General features: G+C 39.1%; 1 protein-coding gene across 3 annotated transcripts; it reads left to right on the forward strand.

Moving 5' to 3' along the window:
* The first annotated feature begins 512 nt into the window (after nt 1–512).
* Nucleotides 513–27744, forward strand: SETX (senataxin). 3 transcript variants are annotated; one of them, XM_068657004.1, is made up of 26 exons: nt 513–666; nt 1173–1316; nt 2150–2330; nt 3674–3884; nt 4065–4174; nt 4618–4837; nt 5124–5243; nt 6694–6865; nt 7302–7392; nt 7807–12336; nt 13143–13242; nt 13891–14067; nt 14723–14952; nt 15485–15652; nt 16216–16372; nt 17202–17303; nt 17783–17895; nt 18441–18512; nt 19105–19254; nt 19770–19877; nt 20776–20963; nt 21323–21415; nt 22052–22216; nt 22717–22815; nt 25198–25285; nt 27318–27744. In XM_068657004.1, exons 3-26 carry the CDS (start codon nt 2151–2153, stop codon nt 27468–27470), a joined length of 7797 nt encoding a protein of 2598 aa, XP_068513105.1. In that variant the 5' UTR covers nt 513–666; nt 1173–1316; nt 2150; the 3' UTR covers nt 27471–27744. The 3 variants fall into 3 exon arrangements, with proteins under 3 accessions (XP_068513105.1, XP_068513103.1, XP_068513104.1); XM_068657002.1 differs by lacking the exon at nt 27318–27744 and adding an exon at nt 25850–27234; XM_068657003.1 differs by lacking the exon at nt 27318–27744 and adding an exon at nt 25850–27234 and having other exon boundaries at nt 550–671.
* The last annotated feature ends 167 nt before the right edge of the window (nt 27745–27911 follow it).

Raw genomic sequence — 27911 nt, forward strand, 5'->3', positions numbered from 1 at the left:
GTTTCACGTGCATATCTGAATAGTATTAAAAACTGAGTAACTCCAGGGAGAGATTTAGAAAATAAAACTCCGCAAAAGGAAAATAGTAGTGACACTTATGCAACAGCCTGAGCCCCATCCTTTGAGTCAAAAAAACACCATGGGTTGCTAAAAAGCACCCTAAAACCAGTGGTGATTCTAAAAACACTGCCAGTGTTTTCCTTGTGTAATAAGGGTCTGAGTAGGGTAAAAAAAAAAAAACATCTTGATGCTGGGGGTGATGAGACAGTTGGGCTACCAGCCTTGTGGCTGCACCACAGCTGCACTTTGGAGTTGAGAAGCATCACCACAGCCACAGGTGAAGACCAAAGCGAGCCGTGCCTTCACCCAACCATCTGCCAAGACCTAAAGAAGCGGCGTGGGGAGGCTGAAGCAAAAATCCTACAGACCCTGAGCAGCTGCTGGGGGCCCTGGAGACCTCCCCTGGCCCTCCCTGGTGCTGAGGGCTGAGGGAGAAGGGGGCGGGGCCTGTGGGAAAAGGGGGCGGGGCCTCGCGGGAAGCCGGTCCTACCCCGCGCGCCCGGGTTTCCCAGCGCCCACTTCCGGTGGCAGCCCGGAAGTGCCGGGGGGTGGCGGCGGCGGCGGGCGGCAGATGGCGGGGGGCGGCGGTGGCTGAGGGGAGCGGAGGTGAGGTGAGGGCGGGGAGCTGCGGCCCGGCCCGGCCTCGGTGGCCCCGCGGGCTGGGTTCTGGGCTCCGTTCGGCTCCCGGGGAGCTGCAGCCGGGCCCGGCGTGGCCTCTGGCACCGCTCGCTGGGGACCCCCTTGAGGCCTGTGAGGGGCTTCGGGCGGCGCCGTGCCGGGGGGAGGCCGCACCCGGGTCCTGTCAGGGCCGCGCCGGGCGGGTGCTGCGGCGGGCGGCCGTTACGGCGTGTCTGTGAGGCGGGGGTTCTGCCTGGAACGGCGGGTGCCGCCGCTGCCCCTCCGGGCCGTGTCCCAGCGGTTGTTGTTTCCCGGGTCCGCTGGAACAAAGCGGGGAGGGGGGGGGGGCAGCGCCCTGCCCGCCTCTCAGGGGGGCGGCTGAGGCGTGGAGGGCGCTCAGCGCCTCAAAGGGTTGGTTTAACGCGAGGATAAAGCTATTAAATCTATACCATAGCGAGCTGAGCCGATTTCTAATGGTTACCGTTCCCTTCGAGGTCTCCGAAGTAGAGTTGTTACGGTTACCCGGGACACGGATGGCCGAAGGCGTCAACCCCCGTCACTAGCTGCAGGGCAGCGCGGTTTTTTTCCATCATGTGACCGGAGAACACCTGCACAGCAAGTCCCATCATTTTCCAAAGGTAAACAACCACATGGCTTTTTTGTGCTGTTTTATTTTCCTTTGGGTGCGTTCCGCATGAGGACACGCATCTTTCAGCTTTATCTTGATTCTTCTTTTGCATTCCTTGTTGTGTGAAGTACCAGTGAGCTGCCACTGTTCAGTTTTTACAGTCACTCCAAGCGGTCATACTTTTACAGTATTCCATTGAGTTTTTTAGACTGGTGTGACCTGGGATTCCTGTAGTGCTTCTTGGTGAAGAAACTGTGTTTTTGAAGAATGCAGGTTGTGAGAATTTTATGATGCTTTCTTACCATAATAATAAAGATAGGAAAGTCCTCCATAAATATCCTTTCCTTTTTGACAATAGGGATTTGTTGACCTATAATTTTTAGCAGGAGACTAAGAAAAAAGCCAATTAAACGTGCTACATATTAGACCTAGGTTTCATAGGTATCAGCAAAGCGACAGATTAAAATTTAGCATTGTGCTTCTTGAAAGTGCACAAGCTTGAGCAAGGGCTTTCTGGTACGTAAAAGCAAATTTTCATGCATTGCTGTTCAGTAGTTTGAAAATTATGTAATGCAACTTTTTCACAGTGCTGTGTTTATAATGTTTGCTATGCGGCAGGATGGCAGCTTTTGTGTAATGCTTTAGTCTCTATTTCTTTGTTTAATTGCATTTTCTTGTGTGATATAAAAGCAGTTGAGAGCATAAGCAGGTGCATAGGTAATGAATTGTATGAATCACTCCATCACTTGTTACGTTTGGAAACGAGGTTCTGTTGTGACTGAAAGGAAATGCTTGGCTGCTCGCTCTGAAGTCTTCTGTCGATCTTTTTCTTTCCATCTAAAGAATGAGCACATGTCGATGGTGTACGCCGAGTGGTCCCGACGCCACTGAGTACCTGAGGAGCTATGCTTCTGGACGGCTGTCCCCGGAAGATCTTGAAGGATCCAACGATGACCTCTGTTACTGCTTGGAGTGTGTGGTTGAATACCACAAAGCAAGGGAGAAATTGCCAAGCTTGCATGAGGTAATTAAGTGTTTTCACTCCTGCGCTTGACTGAGCAAGGAGAACTTGGAAGTGAAGGAGAATTTCAGGAGGGGTTTCTGTGGCCTGGCATCAGTGTACGGAGGAGGTTTGTGCAGGGGTTGTCTTACTAGTTTGGGGGAATATGGTATCTTGCATTTTAACCGTGCTTCTCTTGTAACCCAGTACAAAAAAAAGACCTGCTTGTTTTGCATATATTCAAATTAGCAATAACTAAAAGAGTATTGGTGAGTTTCTGACTAGACATTACAGTTTGAACTTCATGGTGTGGTGATTTGAGGTCTGAAAGAAGAGACCAGCTGCCAAACGAACTGCTCTACTTGTGAGGTGTTCTCTTTCTTCCTGCTTTCAGTTTCTGTTCAGTTTCAGATTTGTTCCTTTTCCAGTTTAGTTTTCATTTCTCATTCATGGTTACGACAATGAATTTCAGAGCTGTGATCATGCAAGCATGCAAGACTTTAATTTAAAAACAATCAAAAACGTTCCAAAATTCTTATTTTATTATAAGCTGTTCATTAGCATTAAGTTACATATTTTGGAAAGCTTATTTTCATGTGTATGGGGTGTGTATATATACGTCTGTAAAATGAATGCTCATAGCTAAGTAATCGTAGTGCAGGTGTCTAAACAATTGCTCTTCAGATTAAACTAGATTTCTCTGAAGTCCACAATCTTGCATACCACTGAAGGGCAATCCCACCTGAGCAAAGACTGGAAATAAAAGGGGCAACTGGACCACTGATGGTGCCTTTTTGTTTGTATTGATTGTAGGAAATAACTCGATTTCTAATTGGAGCACTTGCTTTAGATGGCTAATAGTATGCGAGAAGAATCCTGTACAAATATTCAGCAAGTCAGTCAGTCTGCTTTTGTTGGTTACACCTTTCCACTGATACATTGCAAAATACACGAGAAGACAAGATTTTAAAATCATCGTTTCCCTGTTTTGGAGTATGACTGTTTTTTGTACTGTGAGCTTCTTTATGTTGGCCAATGGAACAAATTTTTTTTGTGTAATCTATGGCCTGAAATATTTATTGAAGCTGTTTAAGAGATACAAAAAAGCTTGAAGTTTGACTGCCACTCTCTTTTTCTTTAATCACTTTATAATCTTATTTCTGACGCGAGAATGTTGTGATTTATGCAACCTGAATTCTGTGTCAAAACTTTTTCACAGCATGCTTGGAAAGAAACTTTTCAAAATGAAATTGTGCATTTTGGAAATTGAGTCAGGGTTTCTGCATATAATAATAAATGTACTTAATTGCTTTCCTTAAAAAAGAAAACGTTATACTTTTTTTTTTTTTTTAACCCTTTCTGAATAGGTTTTGTGGGAATTGGAAACCTCCCGTCTCATAGCCCACATAGGAAAATCCATGGAAGAAGAAGCTGGAGAAGATGATGAGTTATTTATAGTGGATGAGAATGGAGAGACACAGCTGTCCGGTTACGTAGGTCCAGATTTTGAGAATAACCTGCGAGTGCCCCTTCTAGAAATACTGAAATACCCGTATCTGCTGCTGCATGAGAAAGTCAGTATGTATCTTGTAGCATATAGTTGGAAGGCATGGTGCTGTTTGTATTGTAGGAGATTTAAAAAAAAAAATAAAATTGGCTAAATCAAAGTACCTTTTTTTTTAATCAAGTAGTTGAATTTGTTTTTTGTTATGTGAGCTTATAAATGAGTTCTTACTGTAACTGTGTTTCTCCTTTTAGGTGAGCTTTGTGTAGAAGTGCTCTGTAGAATGGAACATAGTCATGACTCCTTTCAGGTCTTTGAAAAATATCCAGGAATTTATCTCTTCTTGGTACACCCAAATGAAGTGGTAAGTTACATTTTCTGTTCCGCTAAAAGTTAGTTTTAAATAACATCAGAACAAATTCTTATTTTTAACAAAAAGATGAGAAAGTGTTTGCATTCAGAATAAGTGTTCGATTTGCCTTTTTTTTTTTTAAAATGAGATTTCAGTAGGAGTGCAGTTACTCTTCCTGAAATAGTGAAGACTCTTGTACTTCTTACAAGATTATCTTGGACACCAATGTGAAGTAGAGAATTTCAGATTGCCCTTAGAAATGGTAAAAGATTTAGTAATATTGTACTTCATTTTCAGCAAGTTCAGCAACTTGACTGTTGTTGTATATGGTTATGCAGATAATAAATATTGGTTTAAAAAATACGGTGTCCTGTTTGTAGTAGCAGTGACTGTTAATTGTGCAGCATTGCGATCTTAATTTGTACTTGATTTATATTTTTTGCTTTAATTCTTAGATTCGTCGATGGGCCATTCTAACAGCAAGGAATTTAGGGAAGGTTGACAGGGATGACTACTATGACTTACAGGAAGTGTTGGCTTGCTTGTTTAAAGTCATTGAGTTGGGGCTTTTTGAAAGTCCAGATATTTACAGCTCTTCAATGATTGAAAAGGGCAAACTCATCCTTCTGCCAGCTCATTTATATGATACTACCAACTACAAGAACTATTGGCTAGGTGAGTATTTCTGATCAGAAATGAACTAATACCTGTAATCACCCTCATCTGGTAAGCACTTCAAGTCAGAGCTCTACTATTTCAAGTAGATGCTGTTTATTTCGGGGAGTGTCAAATGGGAAAACCGAACATTGCACAACTTCAGTAGTGAGGTGATGAGTTTCACACTGCTGCTGATCTCTTCGATCAAGTGTTACGCTGGTAGTGATGTTTGGAAAGAAGTAGTGCTTTGATTTGATGAAAGTTGGACAGATTTTCAGAAATAGGTTGTTTGTTTCTTTTTCAGGGATTTGTATGTTGCTCACAGTGCTGGAAGAACAAGCTATGGACTCCTTGTTGCTGGGCCCAGACAAACAGAATGATTTCATGCAGTCAATACTTCACACCATGGAGAAAGAAGCAGATGGTAACTGATTCTGGCTGCTGAAATTAAGGCAGTTCCTGGTCTATTTTTCATCTTTATCATTTAGTTGAGGACATTTTTAGTAGTGTAGTGCTGATGTGATAAAAATCTCAGCCATGAGGCTTATTTCTCTTCTGGGAGATGGTTAATATTTTGGAATATTTGGACAATCCTTAAAAATACTGTAAAGCTACGTTCAATACAAACTCCTTGTTGGAGAGAGGATGGTAGTGCTTTGAGAGGACAAATCAATCATTTCTACCACGTCATTTTCATGTAATATACAGGTTGTGTGGGAGCAAACATTTCACTGTGGTGCAAAGTTTAAATTTTGAGCCCTAAAGTAGAGAAACACCTTCTTTTGACTTGTTTGAACTGGCTTAAAGAACTGACTTTTCTGTCCATCTTGTTCATCCTTCCATTTTGTTGTGTCCCCCTCCCCAAATGTTTGCAATGTATTATGGAAAAACTGAAAACTTTTTGTTTTTAACAGCTTATTCAGAAACTTTGAGATTTTATTTTTTGTATTTATATCTTGATTTCAAGCTGTGATTGTTTTTGCATTTTTTATCATCTTTTTTGCAACACAGACCTTTTAAATTAAGAAATAATTAGTGATGGTAACAAAAGGAGGATGATCCTATAAATTGCCTAGCAAATGTTAATAGTGACAAGAACTGCAAGACATTTACCACGTACCTTACATGTCAGGAAAGTTCTGAGAGTCGTTTGTTGGCAGATGATGATGAGTCTTCCAGAGCTTTACTGCAAGCCCAGGTTGAATAGGCATCTGAGTTTGAGGGAACCGATTTTACAGATGGGAATGTAGACTTCAGAATTCAGACTGGTAGCCCTTGTGCTGTCCTTGTAGCCTGTGTGCCATAGCATAGCTTTAGAACAGCACATGAACTCAAGAGTGGCTTTGCCTCTCAGAGAAAATAAGTAGGTCTTTAAAAGCTTAGTATGTCTGAGGATATGATATCATCTCACCTTATATGAAGAAGGAGTAACACAGATGAAGGACAGTGAATTGGTTCTATCTTAAATTTGAAACATAAACTGTCACAGCATTTAAGTAGCACTCGCTTCTTAGAATAACGCTGCAAAAAATAGCCTGGAACAATCCGTTTTACAATCTGTTTTACAGAGTAGGGAAATCCTAACAAGTTATCCAGGTTCCTGTTGATTAAATACGACATAAGCACCAGTGTCTGTCTGTACGGATAAGTGATTTTTTTTCCTCCTCCTTTTGCTTTCTCTGGGTTAAAAAGCATAGTTGGAACTTACGTACTTATATAGATATTAGTGTTTAGTAAAAAACAAACAAACACAAAAAAAACAAAACACCTAACTGGTGAAAAACTACTAATTTCCAAATTTCAAAAACTAATAGTCCAAGAATGGGCAGGCCTCTTGCATTTCAATTCTTTCCAATATTATTTGTATGTTTCAGATGATTCTACTGACCCCTTCTGGCCAGCGCTGCATTGTTTCATGGTTATTTTGGATCAGCTCGGATCTAAAGTATGGGGTCAGCTTATTGATCCCGTCCAAGCCTTTCAAACCATTATCAACAGTGTGAGCTACAACAACGAAATAAAAAATATACGCAATAGCTTTAAGAGGTCAGTTTTATTAAGATACTAGGACAGATTTTATGATTTTGATTTATGATTTTAATATCGGGTAGCATAGCAGCTTGGTCTTGGTTTCCTTGTTGGTGCTGCCTTAATTTATGCTGGGGGGAGGGAAGCGGCAAGGAGGAAAATCAGGTCATGCCAACTTCAAGCAGTGAAAAGTTGAGGTAGGGCCAATAAAACTCTTGAGATTACTTCAACAAGTACGCTTACTTCCTTTTGACTACTTGATGCCTGGTATACTTTTCAGGATTTTTTCCTGAATCAGGAGGGCTGCTAACTGTTTAGTGTTTAATGTTATAACCAACTTGCACTTGAGTTTAAAGAAGACTGCCATGTATGAGACTCTTGACAGAATTATGAGAATTCCAGAATTTTAAGTGAAATGATATAGTTATATATATTTTTTTGTATTTCTTCTTAGGACAAAACCTGAACCGGAGCCAGACTATGATGATGAAATGGTTACTTGCAGTCAGATCGTATATAATTATAACACAGAAAAGCCTCAAAAGGTATTAAAAATCGGATTGCCTTCCTTTTAACTCTGATCACTGAATGACACTGACAATTTAAATAATCTATAATACATAGAAGGGAGTATGTTCGCTTTCTACTGGTAATGTTCATAATGTTGCAAATCAAGAATATTAAATCATTATTGTGTGATTTTGTGGAGGGTTTTAAATTATTTTTAGAGTAAATCCAACACTGCACTTACTTCATAGGTTACTCTGTAAGAACTGATTTCTGTTATCTGTGTGTTTTCCATCTTATTTTCTTGTCTTCCATTTAATTTTGATTTATGATATGAGATCTGCTATCAGTTAACATGTTTGAGAGAAAGTAACATGGTTAAGAAACAAAAAGGCAGATCAAACTGTGCAGATATGAATAACGATGCATGGTAATTTTTTTTCTTTTTTCAGGATACTGGGTGGAAAACTGCCATTTGTCCAGACTACTGCCCTAATATGTATGAAGATATGCAAACACTGGCTAGCGTGCTTCAGTCTGATATTGGCAGAGATATGCGTGTTCATCACAGCACATTTCTGTGGTTCATCCCATTTGTTCAGTCACTTATGGATCTCAAGGACTTGGGTGTAGCATATATAGTAGAGGTCATTCACTACCTCTGCTCGGAAATCAAAGATATTCTTAATGAAAGAATCCGGCAGTGCGACAAAGTCTCTGAATTTTTTCTCTTGATCCTGGTGTCAATTATTGAACTGCACAGAAATAAGAAGTGCCTGCATTTGCTGTGGATTAGCTCACAAGAATGGGTGGAGGCAGTGGTGAGATGTGCTAAGCTTCCAGCAATAGCATTCACACGGTGCTCTGAAAAAGCATCTGGAAACCACACGAGAAGTCCATCTTTACAGGCTTCTAACTCTGTGCAGCACGCTTGCGTCCAGTTGATACGCAGCCTTCTTAGAGAAGGCTATCAAATCGGTCAGCATGCTCTCTGCAAGAAATACCTAGACAAACTCAATCTCCTTCTGCGAGGAAATCTATCTTTAGGTTGGCAGCTGAACATCCAAGAAACACAGGAATTGCAAATGTGTTTAAAGCAGGTTATAAGAAGCATGAAGGGCAGAGCACTAAATGCCTCTGTACCTGTGGAAAACAATATAAACTCTACAAATTCGCCTACTGTTTCTGTGAAGCAAGAGAAGTCTGTACCCGGTGATGGATATAAGATGGGTGTACATGGCAGAGATGGCCTTTGTTCACCATTTGCCTTCACAGCAAAGGAAAGTGGGGATGAAGATTGTCAAGAGAACTCATTTGCTAGAAGAACTAGTGCATGGGAAGAGGAATGTAAAGATGCACCTAAAAATTCAAGATCTTGGACATCTGTGAACTGCCTCTCAGTGAATATTAAAAAGGAACCTAATGACACAGCACCTCAGGAATGCAAACAGAACTCTTTCACAACAGAAATGTATGGGAAAGTTAAGGAAAATAGGAACAATGATCTTGTGTCAGGGAACTGTGGTATGGATATTCAGTGTTTTAATCCAAATGCCCAGTGTTCGGATTTCAGAAGACGTGGAGAATTGGAAAACAAATGTGAAGCAGAACCTGTAACACCAATGCATCTGTCTGCTCAAACTAGTTTTGGTTCTCCAGAATGTGTTTACAGTTCAGATGTAAAGGAGAAAAATGTGTCTCCTGGTTCCTCATCAAAGTTTAAAGTAGATGCACATAAACTCAAGAGTTTGAAAATAAAGTTAGAGAAAATTGAATGGCCTTCAGGACAGGTGCCACCAGAGCCATCACATGATTTGAAAAGCTGCAGTTCAGCAAGTGCAGCAGAAGCAGACCAACGTGTATGTTGCACAGGAAAAGACTGTTTTAAACATCAGGGAGTGAATACCGTGTATGGAGATGGAAAATCAGCAGATAATTCAAGGAGTTTTGAAAGTATGCAGGAGATAAGTGCTTTTCAATACAGAATGGTTCCCGTTAAACAGGAACCAAAAGAGATGCCATTAGACTGCCTCAGCTCCTCTAAAAATGAGCCTGGCTTGCAGGAAAACAAAAGTGTCAGTGCTTTGCTTTCAGGGATTAGTGACAAATTACCACAGAAAGTATCCACTCAAGAAAAATCAAGTTCATTTTTGACATCTGTGTTTAAGAAAGACCCTACCATGCAAGTTTCAGACCAGGGACGGGCTAACTTAGGTAATTTAGTTAACTATGACTGCAATGGTCAAATTTCAAAGACATGCTGTATAGGTAAAAATTCAGCAAGTGGTCTTGTTCCATCTAGCTCTGAAAATAAGGGGGATGTATCCAACGCTCCTCTAATCAGTCCACTAGCGATAAAGAGTGAATCAAGTGACAAGTTAGTATTTTCAAAATATTTCAAGAGAGACAGCGATTCAGTGGGGAAGAAAGAGAAGGATTTTGCGAGGATGGTTTCTGAGGATACTTTAACAGACTCACAGCTTGATACAGATCTTAGTAAATTATCTTTAGCTGCATATGCAAAAAGTGTCAATTTTCCCTTAGATTCAAGTCAGGAAAGCTCAATACATCACAATGTATGTGAAATTAAAAGGAAAGTGAAAGGTGCTGTAAGATCTTCCGACAATGCCCAGAGTAACAAGTCTCCCTGCTATGCAGAGTGCCTTGACAATGAAGTCATTATAATTTCAGACTCTTCTGATGAAGAAAAAGGTGTCACTGCCCAAGAGGAAACAAAGAATGAAAATGTATGTCCTGAAAAACAGCCCTTATCAGAAGTGCAGTGTGATGTTAAAGATACTACGTTAGAATCAAAGATGCCAAGCTCTCCCTTGCCACTTGAAGACTGTGACTCTCAGTACTTTGAGTTTGAAACAGAAGCTGATGTCTTTTCAGTCTGGCAGGATACTCAAGCGTATAGCATGGAAGAAACTCAAGAGTATAAACAGGACTGTGCTTCAACATCGGTTGGTAATAGTCATTCAGATAGCTCACCGAAGGATCACACAAATGAATGGGGTTATGATACAGATTATGTAAGTGATGGTGATACGGAACAAGCAGACTCAACAGAAAAGCAGATAAATAATATTTCTTGTCAGAAAGAAGCTGATAATACAGAAGAAGTAGCTAATTCAACATTGCAAGAATCTTCTAGTAAAGAAGATGCAAAAGATCAACTGGAGAATTCTACAGACAAAAGCACTGTTGATAAAGGCTTTGGTCTGAATGCAGAATCAACTGAACCCAGAGCATCTACTTCTAACATCACTTTAGCTTCGAAGTTGGCACTTAAGAAAAATACTCTGAGCCCACGTAAGAATACTGCAAAATCTAAGGTGGCAAGAACCATTCAAAGAAGTCCTAAAACAAAGTCTCTTAAAGCAGCACAAACTAAAAAACTGCTTCAAATTACATCAAAAAGTGCTCAACCTGGCAGGACGTCACCAGCTGTGGTTCCTCCGAAGAAAGTTCATCAGTGTCCTGCACCAACGTCAACTGTAGAAAAACTTGGGCTGAAAAAGGCACCCCGCAAAGCATTTGAGTTATCCCAGCGCTCCTTAGAGAGTCTAGCTCAATTGCGTAGCTATGGTAAAGCTGCGGGGAAAGTTGGAATTACAATGAAACAGAAGGCTAAACTAATTGCACCTCAGAGTTTGTCTATAAAGAATAACAAAAAAATGCTGGCCTGCCAAGATCTTCAGTTTTTAAGGCAGACAAGGCCCAACAAAAATGTTAGAGTGAAAAATTTTGCCCGAAGTTCTGAGAGTAAAAGCAAAAAAGTTAGCTCAACGGATACAAAGTCTGTGAAGCAAAAGGCTAATTTTTTTGATGGGGCATCTATTGAAGGAGCTGTTGACAAGCAAAGAGAGAAAAAAATGGAGCCGACCTGTTGTCCATCTGCCAGTGAGAAAGAACAAATCAAAAGTGTCTCTGGGAAGAAGGAGGCTGTGCAAACCACGCATGTCTCTAAAATGCCTGGTTCTTCAGACTCAAACAGAAAAACAAAGGATAGCAATGTGATGGTTCCTCTGGTACCTGTGGCTTCAAGTCTGTGTTCTGCTGCAGCTGTTGGAGATAAAGATAGCTCTTCAGAAAGAGGTTGCATTGTCCAGCCTGAGTTGGAGATGGTAACATCAAATGAAAATGGATGTAAGCCAAGTGAAAACAGTGAGGAGGAGGAGGATGATTTATTTTTAACTCAGTTAGATCCTGTGGATATGGAATTGTGTTCCCAGGAGGAAGATTTCAAAGATACTTCTATTGCTAGTAAAAATACAGAGGAAATGGAAGTAGAAACTGCTGAACAGCTTCATCAAAATGAACCCTTGACTATTGTGAAATGCAAATACAAAGACTGTATGGAAAAAGTGGAAAAAACAGGAGAGTACTGTAGTAAACATTCATCCACCAATTCGGAATCAGATCACTTGTTTGCCAAGCCTTCTGCCCTGCCACCTTCTAGAACAAGAAAGCCTTCCACTACCAAAATTTTCAGTTCAGTAAGTTCTTCACGGAATGCGGCCTTCAGTAAGGATCTTGAAGATGTTAAAAAACAGCCACCAACACCAAAAAGCAAAGTGAACACAGCAAAACCTGTGGTAAGACCACCAAATGGAAAGGCTCTACCAACAGGAAATCAAACGCACAAAACTCCAAGTTCTAGTAATACTCCTCAACCCTGTGTTTCTAGAAATGTTCTCCAATCACGAAATGAGCTTATTAACAATGCTTCAAACATACCTAGAAGGCCTGTCCGAGAAGAACGTGTTTCCTTTCTTGGCGCTCAGCAGCGTGATCACAGTATTTTTGTTACGGAAGTCTTGAAGTGGACCTACGAAATGTTTGTGAACTCCAGCCAGTTTGGACCTCCAAGTAATCTTGTGCAATCCATAGTGGCCTCTGTTCCTGTCAGATTTCAGGGATACAATGACTACTTTAATACATTTTTCCCCTTGATGATGCTAAATGCCTTTGAAACAGTAAGTAGTTATCTAGTTCTTAATTTCTTTTCATTAAAACTAGTAAAATTTGGAAAGAGATAAACAGAGAATGTAAAACATTTCTTTATGTTCTGAAAATGATGTCACCTGATCGGTTCATATATGGATCTGAATAGAGCAATGATTTAGGGCAAATAATAAGGGCTTTTTTTGTACCCGTCCACAGTAACATGTGAAAGGAGGAGAAAAGAAAGTTGTTCCTCTTCATAGCATTTAAAGCTTGAAAGAGCAATTTTTGTTCTAGAAACAGAGGTTTTTCAATTACAGCTTCTGTAAAAGAGTAAGAATTTAACGTTTGGATTCATGTTGAGAACTTATGTGGGAGGGTAGGTTAATCTAAGTAATATTGTTTTTCGAAACAATTTAATTTTATAGTTTAATAGAAAGCACTGTTTCTTCAATTAAAAGCTGTATGCTTTTAAGCTCAGTCATCGTATTACTTTTCCAGTAGAAATATGTTAAAAAATGAAGTCAGTATCAGGATGATGCTGGTATTAAAGGTGACAATGCAAGGCAGTGAAAACCCATGTTTGCTTTGAAGGGATTTGTAAGAAAGGTATATTCAAAATGACAGGAAAAATAAAATCATTTTGCTTGCTGTGTATGTGTTCATATGTAATGTGTATGCATATGCTAAAAAGAAACAGTAAGACTTTTCTATGTCTTAGTATGTTAGCTTTAATTTATTTCTTCCTAGTATTTTTACTTGGAGTCATGATAAGCTATGCTTCTGAATTGCTAAACCCTTCTAAGTATTTGATGGCCTTTTACTTTCTAATATGCAGCTGGCACAAGAGTGGGTAGAAAACCAGAAGACAAGGGAGAAGAGTTACTACTTCCACTTACAGAACTTCTCTGCGGACATGAATACAGCGGATTTTATAGGTGAGTGTGTTATTTTTTCTTTATTTTTTAATTATTATTTTAATTAAGACAGTGTTTTTGTTTTCAAGTAGACAGTGCCTATTAATGAGCCAGAACACATAGGTAGAAATAAGTACATAACATAAGCATGAGTGCCTTTTGCAATTTTCTTACGTGAATTTAGAAGAGTTTTAGGAGGATTGGGTGACAGCTTTTTTGCCCTGCTATTTAATTTTTCTTTTTAAAATACAGGTATAGATTCACTGGATGAATTTAAGGTGCATTTCCTGGCACCTGATACATTTTGTTTGCTGCTACAGTTCTTCAGCTCTGAAAGTGGTGTCTTGAGTCATAGAATTGGAGCAGCATTGTAGTAGGAATCTGGGTGGTACTATCTCCTGGTTTTATACCCACCTCACCATGTAACTTCTTTTAGTAAATAAAATAGTCCTTGACTTGCTCTGTCTTTACCCAGTTCAAGCTTTAAGGGTGCAGGATTAAGTTAATAAGGATTTTCCTATAGCTTTTAGAAGTTATCAGGTGTAGGTATTACATAATAATTACATAATTATTACATAATAACACGTTAATTGTAGCTTTTTACTAGTCAAGGAGTAGTTGTAAAAGGAAAATGGGCACTGTTCTAACTTTTAAATGTGTTTTGGGTAGCTCATTTTCGAGAAAGTGATTTGGCAAAGCAGCTTCATCCAAAGGAGGATGACGTAATCTTTTTGGTGGTCCGAAAGGCCAAAGACGCCTTTGGGGAAGACGGTGAGATGGAGGACCATCTAGTGAATCACGTTGGTCTTGTGACGCGATTTTCCCGTGCATCTGGCTGTTTAACTAGTAAGTAAACGGGCTAGTGTTTCATGGTACAATTCTTATTTTTGTTAAATCTGGCTGAAGAGGCTTGTAGTATAGCACATACTTGGGGGAAATAGATTGTTTTTTGTTTTTTGTTTTTTTTTTTTTTCACTGCAGCATGCCTATTTTGTACTAGAAGCTTTGTTAAAAGTAAAAAAAAAAAAAAAAAAAAAAAAAAAAAAAAAAGGCAACTGAGGCTGCAGACCAGGTCTTCATGCATTTTGTATGGACTTCAATGCAGATGTTCATTCTTTGTGTTACAGCAGAAACTAATGAGTAAGTGCTGTGCATGCATCTTCAGGAGTGCAGTACTGTACGATACAAAGTGCCATGAATTGCTGTGACGTAATTGCATAAAACCTTCACACTCTTCTCTAACTGGCATTGTGAACTACCAAGTTTCCTAAGTATTATGATCAGTGCTGCCTGATAAAAACAGCGATGGTCTGGCTTAATGGAATGACTGATATGATCAGAGCCGTTTTAGAAAGTAGTATTTTCCCCCCCAAGAATTAGTTGTTTCTATCTAATAGAAGGCAGCACCTGATTCTCTGTATAACCTGTTTGAATATCTTCCAGTTAACATTCTGAATATTTGTTGAATTAACGTGTTGTCATTTTTCCCCACTTTTAATAGGACAAAAGGAACAGCATACTGTCTGTCATCTTTCTGTGCAAACTCGAGGCAATTTGTCGTTCTTCATAAATACACAAGTGAAGTGCATAGTGGTTGGCTCCCTAGTGACTGCACAACGGATGTTCAAAGGTCTACTACTATTGAGCAGGAGTCCCTTGGCTAAACCCATCTTAGAACCAAATTACAACGATTTCTGTCCAAGAGACTTGCCTGTAGCTTCAGAAAGTGCTGTAAGTTCTAGTTTTGGACCTAGGAGAAGCGATAGTTAAAAATGGCAAGTGGGCACTTGGCTTCTGAGAGTTCGGCAAAACTGGTTTTGCATGCTAATTTTGGAGACAACCAAGTGCAAATAGTCCAGTTTAAAGAAGCACTGAGTCAGTCTGGTTTTCAGAGTTGGTTGATTGGTTAGATAGAGAAGGAGGCTGAACTTATTCTGGTGTTTCTGTTGCACTGTAACCAGCTTTCTCTTTTTTTTCCCCTCCCTTGCTAGAGGTAGTGGTGTCTGTTCAGGAAATAAGGCTTCGTATGGGGAAGGTAATGCAAATTAAAGTCTTGTAGAGGAGACAAAATCTTCATCACCGCTTTTGAGTCAGAAACAGATATACATCTAGAGGAAATGTGGAATCAAAAGCTTTGTCCTTTGCGTTTTTGAGTCTTAGCTAGGGGGTGGGGGACATTCTGAAGATAGATAAAATGAGTGTGGAGGGTTTAGTCATATTAGTTATGTAATTCGTTATTTTTCTTTCTTGTCTGTTCCTTCAGGCATTTTATATGAATGAATACAATGAAGATCAAAAGAGAGCCATTGAGACAGCTTATGCCATGGTAAAACAACATCCAGGGCTTCCCAAGATCTGCCTCATTCATGGACCACCTGGAACCGGGAAATCAAAAACCATAGTTGGACTTCTGTGTCGTGTCTTGAGAGGGGTAGGTGAATATGGTGTGATCGTCGTGTTGGTGTCTGGTTTCCCTATAGAAGTCAGTGATAGCTGAGTTGAAGTGTAACACTGGTAATTGCTAGTGGTGTAATTCATTAAGCTGAATGAAAACCAGCACTGAATAAGCTGTAATGGTGGAAATAACACCTTTTGGACATTTTGGAAAACGCTTGTTTTACGGAACTTAGAAGGTAAAATTAGAAGAAAACATACTTGCTGAACATGTAAATTGGTAGTAAACATTTACTCATTATTATATCAAAATGCTAAGGTGTTTTTAAAAGTGTTATTTGACGTGTCCAATTTAGTTTTCACATTAGCATTCAATGGATTCATCAAGTAGATAATTGTTGAAAGGAATTTGTGCATATAGTATTTATGTGTTTGACTTGCCTTACACTGAATAACAACAGGTATGCTTTAAGAGCCATTCAGTTACAATAGTACCTATTCCCTGCATGCTGATTAAGATGAGTGTAGAGTCTGGCTTTTAAAATAGAAGTGAAAACAATCTAAAGAGACTGTTCTGGTTTATTGTTAATTAATCTACAGAACACTAGGAATGAGAAAACAACTCAAAAAACAAGTTCCAAGATCAAGCCAAACCGTTTTCTAGTTTGTGCACCATCCAATGCTGCAGTTGATGAACTCATGAAAAAGATCATCGTTGCATTTAAGGAAAAATGCCAAAACAGACAAGAGCCTTTGGGTATGGTTCATTTAAAAAAAATCTCTTTTAGACAGACAAAACCAGAAGGAGAAACTGGAACAATTGATTAGGTATAATACTTCTGTGTTGCTCTAGGCAGCTGTTTTCTCTTGCAGAACATGACTGGCACACATACTGTTGTTGATTTTGTTTTTCAAATAGTACAATTCATTCATTTTTAAACATATACCTGTGTCTTTATATAGACATTGACCCTTTCCTCTTAGTGTTAATATGAAGTCACCACTTTTTAAGTACCCCTTAAGGATTTGAACACAGTACTACTATTGTATTGAATAAAATTGGACTTCACTGATCACCCTAAACAATCTGAAAATTTTGATGTGCCAGAACCTTTCACTTTTTTCTCCTTCTAGTTTGTGGCTAATACAAAGCAGATAAGTTCTGAGCAAGGCATCTAGTCTGTGATGGTGGTGGTGGGAACTTTCTTTCTAACCAGAAGTTAATTCCATACCAACTGCATTGCTAAATAGTACTTTTCTAATATTTTCTAACTTAGGAATTCTGTACATTTTAGATGAAGAAGCCTGAGAATTAAGAGGTAGTTTTGCTGTTTCAAGATAACATTAGTAACTGTTAAGCACAACTAAAGCATAGGCAACATCTCTTTTTCTCAGTATGGAATTACTGAATTTTTCTGTTCCTGCATTTAAATTAGTACAAATTGTTGCAGTCCTCTGAAAAGCAGAAAAGGAAAAGCCTTATGTGGTATCCATGATATGATTACATTTTATTTTTTCTTCTCAAACCAAAGTGAAAAGGTACTTAGAGAAATCTAAGCACTTTTTGACTCTGATTTTGTAAACAGGAAACTGTGGTGATATCAAATTAGTGCGACTGGGTGCCGAAAAATCAATCAACAGTGAAGTCCGGGGTTTTAGCCTGGATAAGCAAGTTGAGCACAGAATGAGTAAGTAACAAACAAATCAGACTTGCCTTCAGTTTTCTGGATAATGTTATGCACCTGGTGTACTTGGGACTATGTGCTCTTTAAGAAGGTAGATCGGGTAAAAGATTTTTTTTTTTTTCTGCAGCGTGGCACATCATACCACAGTGCTTCATAAGCATTATTTTTCTCAGTCTTATTGGAAAAGTGTCAGCTTACATACGGCCTAAAATTTAAGCAAAAACATAGAAGTTAAGCAATGCTAAGTCTTGTTTTTTTTTTAAAGTTAAAGCCATCATATTTAAACAATCCAGTTATGCAGCTTTATAGAACTACAGTTGGAATCAAGAAAAGTGTATTGTCTTCGTTTTACTGCCCAAAATAAGGTTATAATAGGGAAACTGCAACAGAAAATGAGTTTGTCCATTCATTCTTAATGACTTAATGCAGTTATTGTAACAGTTGTTCTATTTCCTCGATGTGTTTTCCTTCATCTTTTATAGAACGAAAGCCAGGTGACCGTGACCAGGATATTCAGAAGAAAAAAGCAGCTCTGGATCAAAAGCTGGACGAGCTGTCTCGTCAGCGTGCCATGCACAGATGTGAAAAGAGAGAGGTAATATATAAGATGATGATATTTTTAATCCTGTTTGTGTTTTTGTATTTAAAAATGTATCCAAAGAGTAAAGAACTCTTCCTTTAAGCCATCTCTGAAATGGAATGAGGAACTTATATATCATAAATTTTGTCTGTTTATCCTAGTATTCTCAGCTGCTCAGTCATGGAACCTATGGCTCTAGGGCTGAATAGTCATCTTACGGTTTTATCACCGCTTGATTTCAGTGTAACCATATTTATAAGGCTTAATGATTTAAAATCATTGTTTACTTCAAAGCTTTGTTTTTGTTCATGTGGAAATAAGTAGTAAGGCAACCTAATATCTGAGACTTTGGAATATGTTTTGCACTTGAAATTTTCAATTTAGTTGCTTTAAAAATAGGCATTTGTGTTGAAATTGTAGATTTTTTTTACTGGTAAACCATTTTTCTGTTTGCACAGAAATATGAGAATGTAGTATTGAGTATGGAAGGAAAAAAGGTATATGGCAAATGTGTGTTAATTATTCCTGATATTTATGTGGTTTCTTTTTTGCCTACACAGAATCAAATGATAGATGATGAAATTGGCAGACTTTCAAAGGAGAGACAGCAGCTTGCTTCTCAACTAAAGGAGGTAGGAATTCATTTTCAGGGCAGCTCTTGATTAAACCTCAGCTAATGTGTTTGTATACTCTGTATCCTTTAATTGTAGTGTGGTGTAGAGTTGGATTTGATGTAGCTGGGACCGTTTTGTAAATCAAGTAGTAAGTAAAGAGATAAAGAAGATAAACTGAGTAAGTTATGTTTAGTCTGGTATGAGGTACAGGTGCGCTCTGGCTCTGTTTTGGGGAGGGGAAAAATGTGGATATGTTAATTCACTCTTAACAGATGAGGGTAAATTTAAAAGGAAACACAGCATGTTGCACAAAGGAGATGATAAAAATGTACCCACTATCCTCATGTACTAGGATCTATCTTCGTCACTGCTTTCAAGTCCATTATGGTCCTACTGGAGCTGAGATGTTTAAGCCTTTCTAAGAAAAGTGGTGGCTTCAAGCTGACTTTTGTGACTTTTGTTTGTAGTCATGGAGATGAGTTCCACTGGGTTGATGTATACAAATGATTTGTTTGGCAGTTAGAATTGTCCAGGCAGTTAGAGATTGCTGTAAGTTGATTCAAAAACACTAAAATAAAAGAGGAGACATGGTGTCCTGTTGCACTTGAAGGTTCGGGGACACTCTCAGAAAGTACAGACAGATATCATCTTGGAGTCCGACATAATCTGCTGCACGCTGAGCACAAGCGGAGGAAATCTCATGGAGCATGCGTTTTGGCGGCAAGGACTTGATCCTTTCAGCTGTGTCATCGTGGATGAGGTCAGTAAAGCTATTTAGACTTGCAGCTTGTTCCACGTTTAAAGTGTGCCTTGTTCTTTGCTTAGGTTACTTGAGACTGGCTGCTGCTATAATATGTTGTGGGTCAACTGCTTCATTCCCACATTTTAACTGGTAACCAGCCTGTCCTGCCATGTAGAGCAAAGAGAAGAAAAAGTAACTACTAATTGCTTCTTTTGCTGATTCTTTGGTGCTTTTATGGCAGACATCTTTTACTTTAAAAATTGTGGCTGAAGTGTGGTTCTTGCTATAGAGATTTCTACGTGGTTGGGTTATATTTTTATGTTTGGAAAGCTCTGCCTGTTTAATAATAAAAGAAAAATCTGTTTGGAGTTTTCATTAGGGAAAAATCCTTCTATTTATTTTTCTCTTTTTTTAGAAAACTTTAAAAAGCATTCCAGAGTTAATTCTGACTGTATTACAGGAAACTTACCATACTTGCCTCCACTCTTTTGGTTACAACTTCTACTTTCTTGTCCTGTTTACGTGTACAAAAGGCAGGGCAGTCCTGTGAGGTTGAAACGCTGATTCCACTGATTCATCGCTGTAACAAACTCGTCCTTGTTGGAGATCCCAAACAGCTTCCTCCTACTGTAAAATCAGTAGTAAGTGTTCAGACTATTTTTTCTTACTATCTATTGGGTATAGTACAAGAACAGTATGAAAAATTTGTAAAAGGGTAAAAGACAACTTCAGTGGCACGTCCCAGTACATATCAGATTACAGCATTTTACCCTGCCAAGCAATTCTTGTTTAGTCTGGTATCTGGAGACCGTATCAATGCTGTCTTCAGATGTTTGAGTAAAGCTAATGTATAAGTGTGGGTGCAGCTTCTGTAACTTACCTGGCATAGCTTCAAACTAATTTCATACACCAGTAAGAACAGCTACGACAACACAAACTTCAGTGCAGCTTAGTGCTTTGTGGTGGATTTTGTTGCTGCAGGCTCTGTTATATCATTATGTGAGCTTCAGCCAGCATCACGTTCCTTAAGCAGTGGAGGACGAAGACTACCTGTTTGTGTGGGGACTTCCTCACCCTACAGATGCCTTCTAAGGATGAAAACACAGGAACACTTTCTTGTATCCAACAGTAAGGAGGTGTTTTGAACATCTGGTAAAGAAAAGAGTTAAAGCAGTCTGCCTTTTCTAGAAGCCAGAATTCCAGAAGAATTTTCTGAATGCTGAGTGCTTGTTTAGAGAGATCCCACCTGGAAGATCTTCCTTTTCATCGTTGTTGTGCTTAAAATTTTAGTATGTTGTGACTCAGAAAGGAAAGTTGTCTTACTGAGGACTACACTGACAAAATTCAGATTGATGCTGGTGCTATCTAGTGAGTAAGTAAGACAAAAAAAAAAAAACTGAAGTGCAAATAGTTGTAATTTAATCAGTGATTTAGAACTTCAAAAGAAAATATTGAATGGTTTCAAGTCCAGAAAGCAAATTCCTATTGTTAATTTGGGACCTAATTCCACAGAAATCACGTATGTTTTCCCTCTGGCAGAAAGCTCAAGATTATGGCTACGATCAGTCCTTGATGGCACGCCTGCACAGACACCTGGAAGAGCAAGTGCAGAAGAATGTTTTACGAAGTCTGCCAGTTGTGCAGCTGACTGTGCAGTACAGGATGCACCCTGACATCTGCCTTTTCCCATCCAATTATGTTTATGGCAAGGCTCTAAAGACTGACAGGTGAGTAGCTCTGTTCTGATTTCTGAGCAGGGGGGACTTCAGAGAAGAGTTTCAAATCGGGATTTTTTTTTTTTTTTAGTCTAAAAACTCTTGGAGTTGTGGGGGAAGTTGCTTAATGGAAGATGACCTGCATTTTGTCTCAATGATAGATACTTAAGTTAACTAAATCACTTAAAATAGAGCATACTCCTTACTACACAGAGTTCATTTTTAGGTCTCAGTATGTGCAGGTAACAGTGAAAATTAAGGGCACTGAAAGCTGCATGTTGCTGGTAATTTAGAATGCTGACGAGAAATAAATGATGTATCAGTTTTTAGGATTTTTTGTGGTTACTTAGTATTAAGATTGTTGTTTACAGAGCAACAGAAGAGAACAGATGTTCTTCAGACTGGCCGTTCCAGCCCTACCTTGTTTTTGATGTAGGAGATGGTCGCGAGGAGCGAGACAATGAGTAAGTCTTGTAATCCACTCTGCCAAATTTTAGACTTGCTGAGAAACGGTTGCCTGCAGAAGCGTTGTCTGCTTTCCTCTTGTTCCCAATATGCATCAAGTAGTCAGAACTGTATTTTCAACTTAATTTTATTTAATTTATGTGTATATATATTTTTTTTATTATTATTATTATTATTTTTTTTACTAAAAGTAGGTATTAAGTTTTTAATATGAAACTAGTTTTAATCCTGCTTTGACTCTTGGGATTCACTTGCATCTAGTAGACAGTCTCTGCTAACTCTAGTAACAGTTTGACTTTCTGATTATTTTATCAGTCATTTGTTTTTCACAGCTGCGTGCCTTGGTAAGGCCAGAAGATGGCAGGCTCAGTCCTCCCCTTTGTATATTCTGTAAGGCAAGCAAAGCTGTATAATTTTAAGGGAACATGAAATGTAGCCCTTTGCTGCTAGCATTCTCATTGTTAGTCCCTTGTCAGGGCCTGTTGGAAAGGTCTTTTGAGTATGTATATGAAGGGGGGTTCCAAAAGTTCAAAATCATGTTTTTGACTCAAAATTCGCCTTCCAGTTGGGCTGAAGAGTCGGATTCAAAAGCTGTCAAACGTAATTCTTTAATGTTTCCATTCTCTCTTGTCTAGGTCTTTTAGCAATCCCCAGGAAGTGAAGCTGGTGATAGAATTAATTAAAACAATTAAAGAAAAACGGAAGGATCTGGGTCTTCGTCGCATTGGAATAATTACCCCTTACAGCGCACAGAAGAAGAAAATTCAAGAAGAACTAGACAGAGTGTTTAAGAATAACGGGTAAAGAAACCACGAGGTTTCAAATGACTCTTAGCTCTTGCCTGTTAGTCCTTTCCTCACCCTCTTAATACCATGGCAAAAACTCTCAAACTTCTCTCTGCCAAAATCGGAACTTGGTTAGGCCTTCAGACGGGGATGTTCCAAGCATTTCCTCTTAAAATTGACGTGGCCTTTTCATACCATTTCTTAGTCATTGGTTGTGTTTGTGCTTTCATTATATGCTTTCATTTATGCTTTTTTGCGTAAAGCAGACTTGAAAGAAAATATAAAGTTCCAACCTATGTGGAACCAAAGAGCTTTTCAGCAATGATCCTGGCCTCAGAAAAACAAACTTTCTTTTATGTTCATACATGAAATCTTTTTTTAAGTTTAGAATCAGAAACTTTGGTCTGGATAATTTTGACAGTTGATCATTCAGAGTAGTTTATGGCATTTGCGTCAGCGTGTTGCTTAAAAATCCAACTAACAATTTAACTGTTTGGTATTTTTTTCTTCAACAGCCCAGGAGAAGTAGATACAGTGGATGCGTTCCAGGGACGAGAGAAAGACTGCATCATAGTGACGTGTGTCCGGGCAAACAGCACTAGAGGATCAATTGGGTATGTCTTTCTTCAGTGCTTTGCAACTCCCATATCTAATGACACTATATTGCCATTGTTTTTAAATATGATTACTAGAAAAGTTATTAGAGAACAAGTCGCTACAGCCAGCAGATTAAAAGCTATTATAATGCGGGAATTGATGTTACTGCGTTGGGATCTCCAAACAAAAGGGACATGGAAAATGCTAAGCATTGTTCTGCATTATGTGCTGATGAATTTGCCTGTCTGTCTTAGCCTGTCACTGTTTTGTTATGGCAGGATTGGTCTTGGAAACTTCTATGTGTAGTACTGCTGCAGGTTTTTTTTGTATCTTTTGCTCTATATTGTAACTTTCAGAATGCTGTTCTCTTAAAATTAAATCCTTTTTTTTGTGACTGTCACTTTACTGATAATGTAGCATTCTGTCTGTAAAAGTACTGCTGACTAGTTACATAGGCTGTTAGGAATGTGATCAGAGCAGCTACATCTTTAATTCACAGATTAATGGACTTGAGATTTGTAGAAAGTCTCGATTCAAGCTTGCAGATTTGATCATTTACATAGGATTTTCCAATCTGAAGTAGAAGGATCTAGATACCAAGTAAGCTGTTTATCCCCCCAAATGCTACTGCAGTTATTATTTTGTTTTAATAATAACTTCTGTAACTCACTGATTGTTCTAGTTTAAAAAAGGCAATAGAAATGTACCTCCTTATAGTTCATTAGCTTTTAAATTAATCTATGCAACGGCTGTTCACATAAAGAATTTATTTCCACACCAGGTTTTGCTAAGCCACTTAAGCTTTTCTGGTAGTAATTTCCTAATTGCTAGATAAAGGGCTTGTAATTGTGCTGACCCACACTGCTTTGGGAAGGAAAGGACCCAAACTGTATAGTAAGCAATGATGCTTTTTGGAGAGATGTCTTAATCTAGTTGATTGAGTTTGGAAACTGAAGGCAGCTAAAATCTGCCAATGCTTTTGGCTGGCCTGGGACTTAACCTCTATCTGTTCTTTCAGAAGAAAACTTTACAACTTACTGCCCTGAAGGTTTATGTAATAAATTTTTGGCAATACAATGCCTTAGAAGCTGTATGTGCTGATGACTTGGACAGCTCTGTTACAAGGTCAGGTGTCACTGGAAAGTTTGCATCACCATTACTGATCGTCTCATAGCTGAGCAAAGTATTTTGGTCTCCAAGGTTGCTAGTCCAGCTTTAAATTTACTCTGAAGGTAACTTGCAAGAGAGGGGAAAACTCAAGAAATGACAGTTTTTTCTTTTTTTCTTTCCTGTGACAATCATCTTGTCATCTTTCAGTTTTAAAAGCTTATAAGAATATTAAGTGTTCTTTTAAGACCATTTCTCCACCAGAAGACCTATAGAACTATATCATACGTGCTGCTGGACTCACTCATCTGCTCCTCTTCCTGCCTCTGTCCTTTTTCATGCCCTGGCCAAATCCTCTGGGATGGTTCTGGGACTTTTGCAGTCTTTATTGTAGGGGTTGTGAACTTCCTGAGTGGCAGGTCTCAGTGCCTTGACCACAGTATCAGGTATTGATGTTGTACCTATTTAAATCAAGCTGTACAAAAACTTGAGTTTCAATTGTAAACTTTGTTAGGATAGAATAAGCTGTGTATTTTGAGAGCCTTTTCATTAGAGAAGAAATGTTTGCGAAACTGTTGGTGTTTTTTTTTTCCCTTTGAAGGTTTGTTGGCATTTTAGGTAAATAAGCTATAACGGGAATCAATGTTTAAGAATACATGAAACATTTAGCTGTTTAGGTTTCAGTACCTTGGTTGGTGATCCCACAGAAACAGGCTAGGTACTCTTGATACAATATGAAAATTTTCTTCTGCAAGCAATGTACTTTTCAGATCTTGAAGCATGACAAAGCAAGTCTTCCTTCATGTTTTTCCAGTGCAGGTCACCTTTGAAATAAAATATTCAAGTCCAGTGTTCGGTATTTCAGTAAAAAAAATTTGCCATTAATCATGCCAAATATTAATCTATTTCAGTTCAAGTTAAAAAGAAAGTTTAAATCTTGATAGGTGAAATGAGGTTGATGTCTTTTGTACTTTGAGGAACATTTAAGGAAGCAGCAGTTGGCACTGAGTGGATTTACACTGAGAAAGGAAACATTGATAGGAAGAGTTGGAAAGAACTGGAATTCCCTGCAAGGAATCTGAGTGGTTAAAGAATGAAAATGCAATTCATGCAAAGCCCTTCATGTGAAGCAGGGATGCTGCAATGGGATCTGGAAGTTGGCTATGAACTGTTTTCTCTGTAACTGCTTCTGTTACAGTCATTTCACTTAAGCTGAATATTGTCTCTTTCTTGTAACTTACAAATCTCTTTCAAGAATTATTTTAGGAGCTTGATTTTGTTTTGTCTTTTAGGTTTCTGGCAAGTCTTCAGCGTCTGAATGTCACAATTACCCGAGCTAGATTCAGCCTCTTCATCCTTGGAAGACTGAAAACACTCATGGTAGGCACAATGTTAATCAAATAATCTTCTGTGATCTACCCATTTAGGTCAAGTCAGTTTTTGAGGTGTCTTCAGTTGTACTTTTTGAACCAGACGTTTCTGAAAAAGAACTACATATTTGGGGAACTATAAAAGCCAAATGAAACGTGCAAGGAGTGCTCTTGAATAGACTTAATGTCTTACAGTACTTGATTTTTATTCTTTTTCTGAGTCAAGGGGTGTTAGCTACACCACTAGAGGGCATTAAAACCATGTTTCACGCTCTGAGGGAACTCTAGGCATGCATAAATACAGAAACTGTCACTTAAACATTAGTTCACTGATTGCTGAAAGTACTTTCCTTGTGTTACAGCAGCCAGAGTACCTATTGCTGTTTTGCACAACAAACTTTAGATCCTTCCATTCCAGAAGGGATATAACTGACTTCCATTACATTTGTTGGGTACCTTGATTAAAGGAGTTCTGCATCTTCTGACATCTCTGTCCATATGTGTTGATTTCCTTCTGATAATTATTTTCTTTTGGTGTGGGTGGGGTTGTCTTTTTCTCTCCTTTATTTTAAAGGAAAATAAAGATTGGAATGAGTTGATTCAGGATGCTCAGAGAAGAGGTGCTATTATCAAGACGTCAGACCAAACCTACAAAAAAGATGCTGTTAAGATTCTGAAGCTCAAACCAACAGCACAGAAGAGGGTTGCTGGACAGCCACCCACCAAAGTAGTTGCAAAGGATGCTCCTCCAGCACAGGCTTGTTCTTCCAGCAGCAAGAGGGGTGAGGTTGCAAACCCGAGTGAGGCCAGCAGCCCACGGGAACTCACTGCTGGTCACGGCCATGCAGCGCTGCAGGGAAGCAGAGGGCCTCAACAGCCACAGGGGGCTCAGGCTGCAGACTCCCGGCGAGCCAGTGTCTCCTCACTGATGGGGGCTGCAGCGCTCACTGCCGATCAAGAGAAACCACGGGACCCAAGGCTGGCAAGTCTGGCCAGTAGGACTGAAGCAAAAGGGAAGGAACAGGTCCCAAAAGACAGCAGTCGGTTAGCCCAGAGCCATCCAGGATCAACGTCACAGCAGTGTCTGGATGTGACCTCAGCTTCCAGGGATCGGATTTCCAGAACAGAAACTTCTAAGAAGCCCCAGCAAACAATGGGACAATGTGACACGCCTTCTGGGTTGCCTTATGCAGCTCAGCAAGAGGGTGACAGGAGAGCTCCTTTACCAAAAGACAATCCAAAAGCCATCAATGAAGGAGGTCAATGTAATAGCAGTAAGGGGAACACAGACCCTCGTGCTTTAACGAGGAGAACATCAGAGCTGTCACCAGAGAACACACACTCGAACATTGCCAAGCGAAGAAAGACCTTTCACTGACTTCTAGTACCTTCAATAATGGCTCATTACTGAAAGTCTATTCCCAAGTTTCTATCTAGCAAAGAACGTATCTTAAAATATTTGGTACAGCTCTGTTACAGTGATACTACTGCTGTCAGTAGATCCATCTTTTTTCACATCCAGTCCCTAATTGTGAAGGGGACTTTGTACCTGTCAGTTGATAGCTTTGAGCTGTTGAAGAGGAAGGTTGGGCAGCTGCATTGCTTGGAATGGCAGTGAATTTTGTCAGCTAGGAAGTTAAGGTTGTAAATGTTTAATGATGTATATTTGTACAGCATACAAAAATATTTTAAGATTTAACTTGGCAAATATATAGCCTCTTGTTTCCTTGTGCAAATGCATATTTCTTAGTGACGTAACTTTTTTTTATGAAGAACCGGAGCAAAGCAAAAAATAAGAAATAAAGATAAAACGAGTGAAAAAAGTCCCCACACAAAAAAAGGAAAACAGCCAGAATTCTTTTTTCCCTTTTGCACTAGTAAGTCTAATTTATTTAATAGTGAAGAGTGAATGTTAAAAATGTGGTAACAATGAGTCTTCCTCATGTTCCACTAGTGCCTCAGGGAAGACTGAAGGCAGATTTACATTGGTTGAATGGAGATAATTCTACTTATTTTGTATATTTTATTGCCTGTTTTTATAGGAACAGAAGAGCTTTCATTTATACAAATGTGCCTTGAGTTTTGCTCTTGCTGCTGCTCTATCAGCTGGAATCCTTTTCTTGTGGCGGCACCACGAACTGCAGATTAAAGCCTACGAGGCTTGTTTGGGCCCAGTGAGTCCTTGTGATGAATAATCAACAGGACTGTGGAATCTTAGTCAAAGATCTAGTTAACACGTATTGATGATGACACTTGAGTTTCTTTGGATAGAGCTCTCGAAGATCTACACAGGTAAAAAAGGCAAGCGGTTTATTCTAGGTATTGCTGTATTCTTTCCACAGTATTGATTTAACAAAAAATAAAACCAGTAAAATGGGGTGTGGGGGGAAAAAAAAAAAACTATTTTTAAGAAAGTCTTCCTCTCATCATTAACATTTCAAATAAAAGTGGAATTATTTCTCCTAAGAATTAAGTGTTTTTTCTTTTCTGGAATACAGCACGTCTGTCCTGAGTGAGCGAACAGCAATGTTTCCTGTGTGCAGAGCTGTGCATGGAGAGGGTCTCGTGTGCTTCTGTCTCAGGATGCGGCACCAGGCTGCGTTAACACAAGTTGGGTGCATTGTATGCAAAGCCAG

The sequence above is a fragment of the Anas acuta genome, chromosome 20 (assembly GCF_963932015.1).
Source record: "Anas acuta chromosome 20, bAnaAcu1.1, whole genome shotgun sequence".
NCBI classification, from domain to species: Eukaryota; Metazoa; Chordata; class Aves; order Anseriformes; family Anatidae; genus Anas; species Anas acuta.